The sequence below is a fragment of the Oncorhynchus gorbuscha genome, linkage group LG16 (assembly GCF_021184085.1).
Source record: "Oncorhynchus gorbuscha isolate QuinsamMale2020 ecotype Even-year linkage group LG16, OgorEven_v1.0, whole genome shotgun sequence".
Classification (NCBI taxonomy): domain Eukaryota; kingdom Metazoa; phylum Chordata; class Actinopteri; order Salmoniformes; family Salmonidae; genus Oncorhynchus; species Oncorhynchus gorbuscha.
This window is the reverse complement of record NC_060188.1, coordinates 8,847,177-8,859,395: the sequence shown is the minus strand read 5'-3', so window position 1 is coordinate 8,859,395 and position 12,219 is coordinate 8,847,177. Positions and strand designations below refer to the sequence as shown.

Sequence of the window (12,219 nt, the reverse complement as noted above, 5' to 3'; positions counted from 1 at the left end):
CCTGTTCCCCCTCATGTCTTTGTGTGATATAGTTTGTGTTACGTGTCATGTTTGACGCGCCAGACTGGTGTTCGTATATTCTGTGTTTTGTCACGAGGTATGTTTATTTGTTTGAACATAATTATTGTGACTGTTTGCTCGTTTGGCACTTTTGCCAATTGGCTGGAGGTTTTGACGCAGTGGCGTCCGTCTGTTGGTTTCTCCTGCCTCAATAAAGTGTGTGCCTGTTCACAACTCTCTGCTCTCCTGCACCAGACTCTACCAATATGCACACACCTGACAGATAAATAACTCATGAACATCCTGTGTCACTTTACTAGGACTAAGAAAATACACTTTATGACAGTGTCAATTAGCATTATAACCATCATAATCATATAAGCCAGATAGGCATATCATGTACATTTTTTATTTAATTTAATTTTACCTTTATTTAACCAGGCAAGTCAGTTAAGAACATATTCTTATTTTCAATGACGGCCTGGGAACAGTGGGTTAACTGCCTGTTCAGGGGCAGAACGACAGATTTGTACCTTGTCAGCTCGGGGGTTTGAACTCGCAACCTTCTGGTTACTAGTCCAACACTCTAACCACTAGGCTACACTAGGCTACGCTACATGCCCTCAGTCAGAAAGAGGGTGTCTTGTCCTGATCCTGAAATCTGCTCCTGCATTCATCAACAGAGCATTGGGGTAGGTCCATGTCTGACATCAGCGTGTGCGCAATTATAATTATAATTTAACATGGTCAATTTAAAAACAATTCTACAACATACTGTAAACATACTGTTGACACTTAGGCTGTGGTGTAATCGGATGTTTTGCCTTGTGTGGTAGGTTTTGTGGGTTTCGACACTCTTATATAGGTGTATATATCTCACAATATATGTCACAACAGGTCTAAATATATGACCATATTACAAAAGGTTATGACCGTGTCATAATGTGTTATGTCGCTTGGTGTCAAGTGTTACCGAAGTTTCCCAATGGGCGTAGACATCGATTCAACATCTATTCCACGGTGGTTCAACATCATTCCATTGAAATGACGTGGAAACAACATTGATTCAACCAGTGTATGAAAATGTTTGTTATTGTTACAACCAATGTGTTTCAGAAATTGAACGCCGGCCATCTGTTCTTAAGGAGAGCATGCTAGTCACGGTCCCAACTGAGCGGTCCCAATCTCCCTTGGATGTTTTTGTCACACTCTTAAAAGCCTGGGGTTGTTACAAATAATAGCTACACATTTTTTTACAATTCCCGAGTGGCGCAGTGGTCTAAGACACTGCATCTCAGTGACAAAGGAGTCACTACCGACCTTGGTTCAATTCCAGGCTGTATCATAACCGGCTGTGATTGGGAGTCCCATAGAGCGGTGCACAATTGGCCCAGCGTCACCCGGGTTAGGGTTTTTGCCGGGGTTGGCCGTCATTGGAAATAATAATTTGTTCTTAACTGACTTGCCTAGCTGTGATTAAATTAAATATATATATTTTTTTAAATACAGTATCTTTGCCATCACTTTTTCATGTCATTCTTCTCCAACCTCTCTGCCTTCTCCCTTCCACTCCTGTCCCTCTCTTCTCACCTCGTTTTTCTCTAAACTGTAATCCTCCATCATCTTGTCTCCTTGCTCCTGGAAAGTGATGATGATGAGAGCTACGAAGATATTGACGAAGAAGAAGGGGAAGACCACGAAGTACACCACGTAAAAGATGGACATCTCCATCCGGTACCCCGGGCTCGGGCCCTGATTCTCATAGGTCGCATCCACTGAATGTTTCAGCACCCTGGTGGAAGGTAGAGAGGAGAGAGGGATGGTTAGGATGGGGGGGTGGGGCGGGTGTGTTTGGCTGTGTGTGTATGTGTGTGTGTGTTTGAGAGAGAGAGAAATCGTTTTTTTGTGTGTGTGCATGAACATGTGTCTATCAGTCTCTGTGTGTGTGTGCGTGCACATGTGTGTGTGTGTGTGTGTCTGTACTGTACTTACTGCGGCCACCCCTCTCCGGTAGAAACGGTGAAGAGGGTGAGCAGGGCCCAAAGCACGTTGTCGTAGTGGAAATCGTACTTCTTCCACTCCCGCTTCTGCGCCTTCACTTCATTATTCCGCTCATAGACTAGATATTCGCCCCTGGAACACACAACAGATTGTTCACACTTACACTGTGTGTGTGTGTGTGTGTGTGTGTGTGTGTGTGTGTGTGTGTGTGTGTGTGTGTGTGTGTGTGTGTGTGTGTGTGTGTGTGTGTGTGTGTGTGTGTGTGTGTGTGTGTGTGTGTGTGTGTGTGTGTGTGTGTGTGTGTGTGTGTGTGTGTGTGTGTGTGTGTGTCTACATCATGTGTCCTGACCTGCAATCGCGTTCAAACTCTTTGGACTCGTCAGTGCAGTAGAAGAATCTCCCTTTGAACAGCTGCACGGCCACCACAGCAAAAATAAACATGAAGAGCATGTAGACGATGAGGATGTTCAGGACGTTCTTCAGGGAGTTGACCACACAGTCAAACACAGCCTGGAGACACAGAGATACACAACAACACAGTCAGACACAGCCTGGAGACACAGAGATACACAACAACACAGTCAAACACAGCCTGGAGACACAGAGATACACAACAACACAGTCAAACACAGCCTGGAGACACAGAGATACACAACCACACAGTCAAACACAGCCTGGAGACACAGAGATACACAACAACACAGTCAGACACAGCCTGGAGACACAGAGATACACAACAACACAGTCAAACACAGCCTGGAGACACAGAGATACACAACAACACAGTCAAACACAGCCTGGAGACACGGAGATACACAACAACACAGTCAGACACAGCCTGGAGACACAGAGATACACAACAACACAGTCAAACACAGCCTGGAGACACAGAGATACACAACAACACAGTCAGACACAGCCTGGAGACACAGAGATACACAACAACACAGTCAGACACAGCCTGGAGACACAGAGATACACAACAACACAGTCAGACACAGCCTGGAGACACAGAGATACACAACAACACAGTCAGACACAGCCTGGAGACACAGAGATACACAACAACACAGTCAAACACAGCCTGGAGACACAGAGATACACAACAACACAGTCAAACACAGCCTGGAGACACGGAGATACACAACAACACAGTCAGACACAGCCTGGAGACACAGAGATACACAACAACACAGTCAAACACAGCCTGGAGACACAGAGATACACAACAACACAGTCAGACACAGCCTGGAGACACAGAGATACACAACAACACAGTCAGACACAGCCTGGAGACACAGAGATACACAACAACACAGTCAGACACAGCCTGGAGACACAGAGATACACAACAACACAGTCAGACACAGCCTGGAGACACAGAGATACACAATCAAACAAAGGCACACAGCCTGGAGACACAGAGATACACAACAACACAGTCAGACACAGCCTGGAGACACAGAGATACACAACAACACAGTCAAACACAGCCTGGAGACACAGAGATACACAACAACACAGTCAGACACAGCCTGGAGACACAGAGATACACAACAACACAGTCAGACACAGCCTGGAGACACAGAGATACACAACAACACAGTCAGACACAGCCTGGAGACACAGAGATAAACAATCAAACAAAGGCACACAGCCTGGAGACACAGAGATACACAACAACACAGTCAGACACAGCCTGGAGACACAGAGATACACAACAACACAGTCAAACACAGCCTGGAGACACAGAGATACACAACAACACAGTCAGACACAGCCTGGAGACACAGAGATACACAACAACACAGTCAAACACAGCCTGGAGACACAGAGATACACAACAACACAGTCAAACACAGCCTGGAGACACAGAGATACACAACAACACAGTCAAACACAGCCTGGAGACACAGAGATACACAACAACACAGTCAAACACAGCCTGGAGACACAGAGATACACAACAACACAGTCAGACACAGCCTGGAGACACAGAGATACACAACCACACAGTCAAACACAGCCTGGAGACACAGAGATACACAACAACACAGTCAGACACAGCCTGGAGACACAGAGATACACAACAACACAGTCAAACACAGCCTGGAGACACAGAGATACACAACAACACAGTCAGACACAGCCTGGAGACACAGAGATACACAACAACACAGTCAGACACAGCCTGGAGACACAGAGATACACAACAACACAGTCAGACACAGCCTGGAGACACAGAGATACACAACAACACAGTCAGACACAGCCTGGAGACAAAGAGATACACAATCAAACAAAGGCACACAGCCTGGAGACACAGAGATACACAACAACACTGTCAGACACAGCCTGGAGACACTGAGATACACAACAACACAGTCAGACACAGCCTGGAGACACAGAGATACACAACAACACAGTCAGACACAGCCTGGAGACACAGAGATACACAACAACACAGTCAGACACAGCCTGGAGACACAGAGATACACAACAACACAGTCAGACACAGCCTGGAGACACAGAGATACACAACAACACAGTCAGACACAGCCTGGAGACACAGAGATACACAACAACACAGTCAGACACAGCCTGGAGACACAGAGATACACAACAACACAGTCAGACACAGCCTGGAGACACAGAGATACACAACAACACAGTCAGACACAGCCTGGAGACACTGAGATACACAGTCAAACAAAGGCACACAGCCCATCTGTACGCGACTGGGGCAGATTTAAATAGAGGTTGACGATGAGACAAATAAGAGGTCCAACAGCCTGGACACTGTAAGGTCCTACCTGGGAGAAATGTTTATCAGATTGGTGGATGTGGTTGTTAACAGACAGTAATAAACGTGGTGAGAGTTGAACGTACCTTGAGCTTTGGAAGACGCTTGATAGTCTTCAGAGGTCGCAACACTCTCAGAACCCTCAGAGACTTGATTGTGCTGATGTCTTTCCCCTTACTGCTTCCCCTGATTCACACACACACACACACACACACACACACACACACACACACACACACACACACACACACACACACACACACACACACACACACACACACACACACACACACACACACACACACACACACAGACACACACACACAAACAGTCAGAGAGGGTGGGGCGGCACATGGAGGAAGCTGGCGTTGCCCCTCTTGGTTCAAATAGAAGAGAGAAGAAGTAGTAGGAGAGCATTCCTCGAAGGTAGCTGCTGAGTTCGCTCACTGACGGGAACTCAGACAGGGTTAGTTGACAAAGCATGCTGTATTATGACAGACTACTTCTACAAGGTTAAGTCACACTGTACTTTCAGCTTTCTGTATGCTGTTACATGCTATATAAACATGGATTGTTCCATTCAAACTACTCTCAACAACTCCAGCACTGTGCAATGCATCATCCAACACTAAGCAAGGTGGCTGAACCCACGACACATGCACTGAAAGACTGAAACAGTGCAGTCTACTCATGCTGCTTTGAAACCTATAGCTTCCCATGCTGTATTGAAACCTTGTTCTCCATTGATAGCTCGAGGAATGGGGAACTTTTCTACACAGAGACACTAGCTTTACCATTCCACTCCCAAAGCTGGTTTCATAGCATAGCCCAAACAGCATGACATTGTGTCTTGGTCTTTGGCAAAGACAAAACATATTGTGCAGGCATTTCTGGACTGAAATGCCAAGCCAAACCTCTTTCTTTTTTTAGAGGGGAGACTGTGGACATACTAACATGTGTGGGAGTGGACAGGATTCTCTCTGAGTATCTGGTCATAGAGAGAAGAGAGAATAGCCCTAGCACCTGGTTGGTGGAGGTAACCCTATCCCAATTGCACATAAGATCTGAATGAATAACTAACTAACTGGCTAGATAACTAGGTGACTAGCTGAGAAACTAACAAACTAACTAACTTGCATCCCAGTGAGAAATGACTCCAGGTTTCTCCCTGGGTCTTCCCTACCCAGCCTTAGGGGGTAAAAGGTAAGCTGTGACCTCTCCAAGGTCAGGCTGACTGTGTGTGTGTGTGTGTGTGTGTGTGTGTGTGTGTGTGTGTGTGTGTGTGTGTGTGTGTGTGTGTGTGTGTGTGTGTGTGTGTGTGTGTGTGTGTGTGTGTGTGTGTGTGTGTGTGTGTGTGTGTGTGTGTGTGTGTGTGTGTGTGTGTGTGTGTGTGTGTGTGTGTGTGTGTGTGTGTGTGTGTGTGTGTGTGTGTGTGTGTGTGTGTGTGTGTGTGTGTGTGTGTGTGTGTGTGTGTGTGTTTACACATCTGTCTCTGCACGTATGTAGGTATGTGTGTGTGTTTACAAAATTTGCCTGAGATAGCGTGTGTGTGAGTGTTTGTTTGCATGGACGCGTATGTGTATGCCTGATCTCCATGAACAGTATTTCCTAGGACTCACTGCCTCTCTCCGTTGTCTCCATCTGCTCTCTAGCTCCAGCATGACCAGCCCCCAGTACCTGTTGCTATTACTGCTGCTGTATCTATCACACTTCCCCCTTCTCTTCACTTGATTAACTTGGTTCACCTATTACTCTGCGTCCTCTGCTGTCTTTATTCTCATTGTCTGTTCTGAGTCACTTTATTTGCTTTAGACTTGGTCCAGACTCACACATGAACGATTCACATTTGATTCATGTTGAATTCACTTGAGTCGTATGTTAGTCAGAGCTGTTCCACAGAGAGAGGGTGAACGACAGAGAGAGAGAGAAAGAGAGAGATAAAGACACTTGGGCGACAGTGAGAGAGAAAGAGATAAAGACACGTGGGCGACAGTGAGGACGGACAGATTTTTAAAAGAAAGAGAGGAAAGCCATGTGATCGGAAGGACAAGCAGTCAGAGTGCAGCAGAAGAGAAAGAGAGAGAACACAACTTTACCCGCTACTGCTCCTGTTGGTCCGGAACGGAGAGATCAGAGAGGGTCAGAGACAGAGAGACAGAGGAGAGAGAGAGAGAGAGAGAGAGAGAGAGAGAGAGAGAGAGAGAGAGAGAGAGAGAGAGAGAGAGAGAGAGAGAGAGAGAGAGAGAGAGAGAGAGAGAGAGAGAGAGAGAGAGAGAGAGAGGTAGGTAGGAAAAGAAAGATACAGAGAAGAGAGAGAGAGAGTAGAGAGACAGAGAGAGAGAGAGAGAGAGAGAGAGAGAGAGAGAGAGAGAGAGAGAGAGAGAGAGAGAGAGAGAGAGAGAGAGAGAGAGAGAGAGAGAGAGAGAGAGAGAGGTAGGTAGGGAAAAGAAAGATACAGAGAGAGAGAGAGAGAGAGAGAGAGAGAGAGAGAGAGAGAGAGAGAGAGAGAGAGAGAGAGAGAGAGAGAGAGGAGAGGTAGGTAGGAAAAGGAAAAGAAAGATACAGAGAAGAGAGAGAGAGAGAGAGAGAGAGAGAGAGAGAGAGAGAGAGAGTAGGTAGGAAAAGAAAGATACAGAGAAGAGAGAGAGAGAGAGAGAGAGAGAGAGAGAGAGAGAGAGAGAGAGAGAGAGAGAGAGAGAGAGAGAGAGAGAGAGAGAGAGAGAGAGAGAGAGAGAGAGAGAGAGAGAGAGGTAGGAAAAGAAAGAGAAAGAGACAGAGAGAGAGAGAGAGAGAGAGAGAGAGAGAGAGAGAGAGAGAGAGAGAGAGAGAGAGAGAGAGAGAGAGAGAGAGAGAGAGAGAGGTAGGAAAAGAAAGAGACAGAGTAGGAGAGAAAACGGGACAAAGGGAAAAGGACGGGTTTGAAGGAGGAAAAACATCCATATGAGAGACAGAGAAACAGAAAAAAAGAGTGCAAGGCCTGCGTTTTGTTAGATCCCCCCCCTCTCACATACACACATATCTTCAACCTCCCCAACATACACACTCCTAGCTACCTGTCTGTTTGTCTGTCATATCTTCAACCTCCATGACATACACACTCCTAGCTAACTGTCTGTTTGTCTGGCATGGGAATAATTCAATGCTAGTTTCGTGAGTAAACAATCTATGCCCTTATTGAAGCCCATTATCACACACACGCATGCAAGCAAGCACGCACGCACACACACACAGTGCCACCATTGACGCTTAACATCCATGATGCTTTAACAATTCCATAGGATCAACTGAGGGGAACATCCATGTTAGTAACCAATATCAAGCCACTTCCCTTTCAGTCATCTGATTGGTTCACTACTGTAGGCTTGTACCAGTTTCGGCCTATCAGTATCCTGCCTTGGGAAGGGCATTATGTTCAGGCACAAAGGTTCTTCTATTTATTTGAGAGGTATGCAGGATGACGGCACGAGCCCAGATACCACCGATCATCAGGCCAGACAGTGGATGCCAGAGTAATTAGATCAAAGTGGTGATACAGATCTCAAATGGGAGTATTAGTTCTATCTGCAATGCTGCTTGATTTCGACCAATTGAATAAGGGCACTATCTTTATCTGTTACAGTCTGCTTTGGCCCTGTGAGTTTCACTGTTATCTGACTGATCTATCAGTGTCTCTGTCTGTCTGTCTGTCTGACTAATCTATCAGAGTCTATGTCGGTCTGTCTGACTAATCTATCACAATCTCTCTCTGTCTGTCTTGCTGTCTCTCTGACTTCTCTTTCAGAGTCTGTCTGTCTGTCTGTCTGTCTGTCTGTCTGTCTGTCTGTCTGTCTGTCTGTCTGTCTGTCTGTCTGTCTGTCTGTCTGTCTGTCTGTCTGTCTGTCTGTCTGTCTGTCTGTCTGTCTGTCTGTCTGTCTGTCTGTCTGTCTGTCTGTCTGTCTGTCTGTCTGGACCTTTGTCAAACATTCCATTATACCTAAAAACGCAGGCCTAACACAGAAAGTGAAACACATGAACATACATATACACTCAGATAGACACATATATACAGTATGCAACACATACATACAGAAATATACACATATATATAGATGAAACACACATATATACATACAGAAAGACACATATATCCATGAAATACTCAAACACACACACACACACACACACACACACACACACACACACACACACACACACACACACACACACACACACACACACACACACACACACACACACACACACACACACACACACACACTTGACAGTGGCACACACATACACACATAGTATGGCAGGATCAGGGGTCAGTCCCACAGACAGGGGGTGCCACTGCCACCCTGGAGCACCGGCCACTCAGAGGAAGAGTATGAAGTTGTCCTCGAAAACTGATCTAGGATCATATTTGTTTTTACCAGCCTAACGGGCAAGGTTAGGATTTGTGGGAGGACAATCTGGTCTTAGATCTGTGGTTTGCAACTTCTACCTTGAGCGTCCAAATATTCCTACAAATCATCCTTTCCTTCATCTCCTTCACATGACTGCAGATGTGAAATGATTGGATAGGCAATTGTAATGATGCTAATGCTAGCGGGGCAATGCTAACATTCTATGAACTTATCCAGTTGGAGATCAGGAAAACGGAGTGAGGAGGAGAAGGAGGAATGCAAATGGGATTGGTGAACAGTTTGTTTCTCTCCACAGGAGCAGAGTAAAGGAGTGTGGGATGGAGTGAGGGATGGAGTGAGGGATGGAGTGATGGAGGGAGGGAGGGAGGGAGGGAGGGAGGGAGGGAGGGAGGGAGGGAGGGAGTTTTCTGCAGGCACATCCAGGTATCTTTTTCTATCTTTCTCCCTTAAAGGAGAAGAAAACTTGCATGCCCACTGTAACGGTAATCTGTAGCCCCACACTTTGGAGGGGAAGCAAAGGGTTAAGCAATGGGGAGCTAGTGTTAGGGCCTAGGGAGTAAGGGTGGAGGAAAGGGACCTTCCCTGAGGAGGTATAAGACATGCTTGGGAAGATACCAGGCGGAGTGATTTCTGTTTGCAAAACACGCAACACCCCTATCAGCTAATGAATGATCATATACTCTGAGCTATGATAGGTTCTTCATATGCATTACAGAAATTACTGTTAGTTATAGCCATTCCCATTCTTAGATGCATGTACAGTGACTTGCGAAAGTATTCGGCCCCCTTGAACTTTGCAACCTTTTGCCACATTTCAGGCCTCAAACATAAAGATATAAAACTGTATTTTTTGTGAAGAATCAACAACAAGTGGGGCACAATCATGAAGTGGAACGACATTTATTGGATATTTCAAACTTTTTTAACAAATCAAAAACTGAAAAATTGGCCGTGCAAAATTATTCATCCCCCTTAAGTTAATACTTTGTAGCGCCACATTTTGTTGCGATTACAGCTGTAAGTCGCTTGGGGTATGTCTCTATCAGTTTTGCACATCGAGAGACTGAAATTTTTCCCATTCCTCCTTGCAAAACAGCTCGAGCTCAGTGAGGTTGGATGGAGAGCATTTGTGAACAGCAGTTTTCAGTTCTTTCCACAGATTCTCGATTGGATTCAGGTCTGGACTTTGACTTGGCCATTCTAACACCTGGATATGTTTATTTTCAAACCATTCCATTGTAGATTTTGCTTTATGTTTTGGATCATTGTCTTGTTGGAAGACAAATCTCCGTCCCAGTCTCAGGTCTGGCAGTGGTTAGAGCGTTGGACTAGTAACCGGAAGGCTGCGAGTTCAAACCCCCGAGCTGACAATGTACAAATCTGTCGTTCTGCCCCTGAACAGGCAGTTAACCCACTGTTCCCAGGCCGTCATTGAAAATAAGAATGTGTTCTTAACTGACTTGCCTGGTTAAATAAAGGTAAAATTTAAAAATTAAAAGGTATTTTGCAGACTCCATCAGTCTTTTGCAGACTCCATTCTTCCAGAATGGTCCTGTATGTGGCTCCATCCATCTTCCCATCAATTTTAACCATCTTCCCTGTCCCTGCTGAAGAAAAGCAGGCCCAAACCATGATGCTGGTCATCTGACCACAGCACCTTCTTCCACATGTTTGGTGTGTCTCCCAGGTGGCTTGTGGCAAACTTTAAATTACACTTTTTATGGATATCTTTAAGAAATGGCTTTCTTCTTGCCACTCTTCCATAAAGGCCAGATTTGTGCAATATACGACTGATTGTTGTCCTATGGATAGAGTCTCCCACCTCAGCTGTAGATCTCTGCAGTTCATCCAGAGTGATCATGGGCCTCTTGGTTGCATCTCTGATCAGTCTTCTCTTTGTATGAGCTGAAAGTTTAGAGGGACGGCCAGGTCTTGGTAGATTTGCAGTGGTCTGATACTCCTTCCATTTCAATATTATCGCTTGCACAGTGCTCCTTGGGATGTTTAAAGCTTGGGAAATCTTTTTGTATCCAAATCCGGCTTTAAACTTCTTCACAACAGTATCTCGGACCTGCCTGGTGTGTTCCTTGTTCTTCATGATGCTCTCTGTGCTTTTAACGGACCTCTGAGACTATCACAGTGCAGGTGCATTTATACGGAGACTTGATTACACACAGGTGGATTGTATTTATCATCATTAGTCATTTAGGTCAACATTGGATCATTCAGAGATCCTCACTGAACTTCTGGAGAGAGTTTGCTGCACTGAAAGTAAAGGGGCTGAATAATTTTGCACGCCCAATTTTTCTGTTTTTGATTTGTTAAAAAAGTTTGAAATATCCAATAAATGTTGTTCCACTTCATGATTGTGTCCCACTTGTTGTTGATTCTTCACAAATAAATACAGTTTTATATCTTTATGTTTAAAGCCTGAAATGTGTCAAAAGGTTGCAAAGTTCAAGGGGGCCAAATACTTTCGCAAGGCACTGTATATGGACCTCAAGTATGTATGCATGCTTATGTGCACATCATCCTCATACCCGTGCTTTCCTTTAGGGTTGGGCTTTCGTTTCCACTTTGATTCAGTCAATTCAGATGATCCGTTGAAATGGAATGAATGGTTTTGAAAATATCCCAGTATTTTCTTTGAAGGGGTTCAACATTTCAAATTCAATTCCTGAATTGAGTGCATCAAAATGCCCTGGTCGACATGTTTTTCCATTGTTCAATGATCCACCTGTATATGGGGACTGGGTTAGCGTGGAAAGACTCACATCAATACTGTCAGAATAACTCATGCACTATGTGTTCAGGTAGCATGTACAATAATCAACTCACAAGCCTTAACCAATGACTTCATATCATGCAACTATGTATAAAATCATTGTAAAATCATATTCTAGGTCTAAATCAACCAGCCTAGAGAAATCTTGGACACCATTTCAGGCGCCACGGTATACGATAAGAGGTCTGGATCATGAAAAAGCTCATAATTCTAGCACAGTCCAA

At 45.1% G+C, this 12,219-nt stretch overlaps 1 protein-coding gene across 1 annotated transcript in view; it reads right to left on the bottom strand.

Moving 5' to 3' along the window:
* Positions 1-12,219, bottom strand: part of LOC123998970 (voltage-dependent P/Q-type calcium channel subunit alpha-1A-like) — a 250,420-nt gene that overhangs the window by 96,610 nt on the left and 141,591 nt on the right. Inside the window, exons 27-31 of the mRNA XM_046304259.1 lie at positions 6,901-6,912; positions 4,891-4,990; positions 2,351-2,511; positions 1,993-2,133; positions 1,591-1,792 (exon numbers count right to left, since the gene is read on the bottom strand). Coding sequence (XP_046160215.1) covers positions 1,591-1,792; positions 1,993-2,133; positions 2,351-2,511; positions 4,891-4,990; positions 6,901-6,912 — 616 coding nt within the window. The remainder of the gene's footprint in view (positions 1-1,590; positions 1,793-1,992; positions 2,134-2,350; positions 2,512-4,890; positions 4,991-6,900; positions 6,913-12,219) is intronic.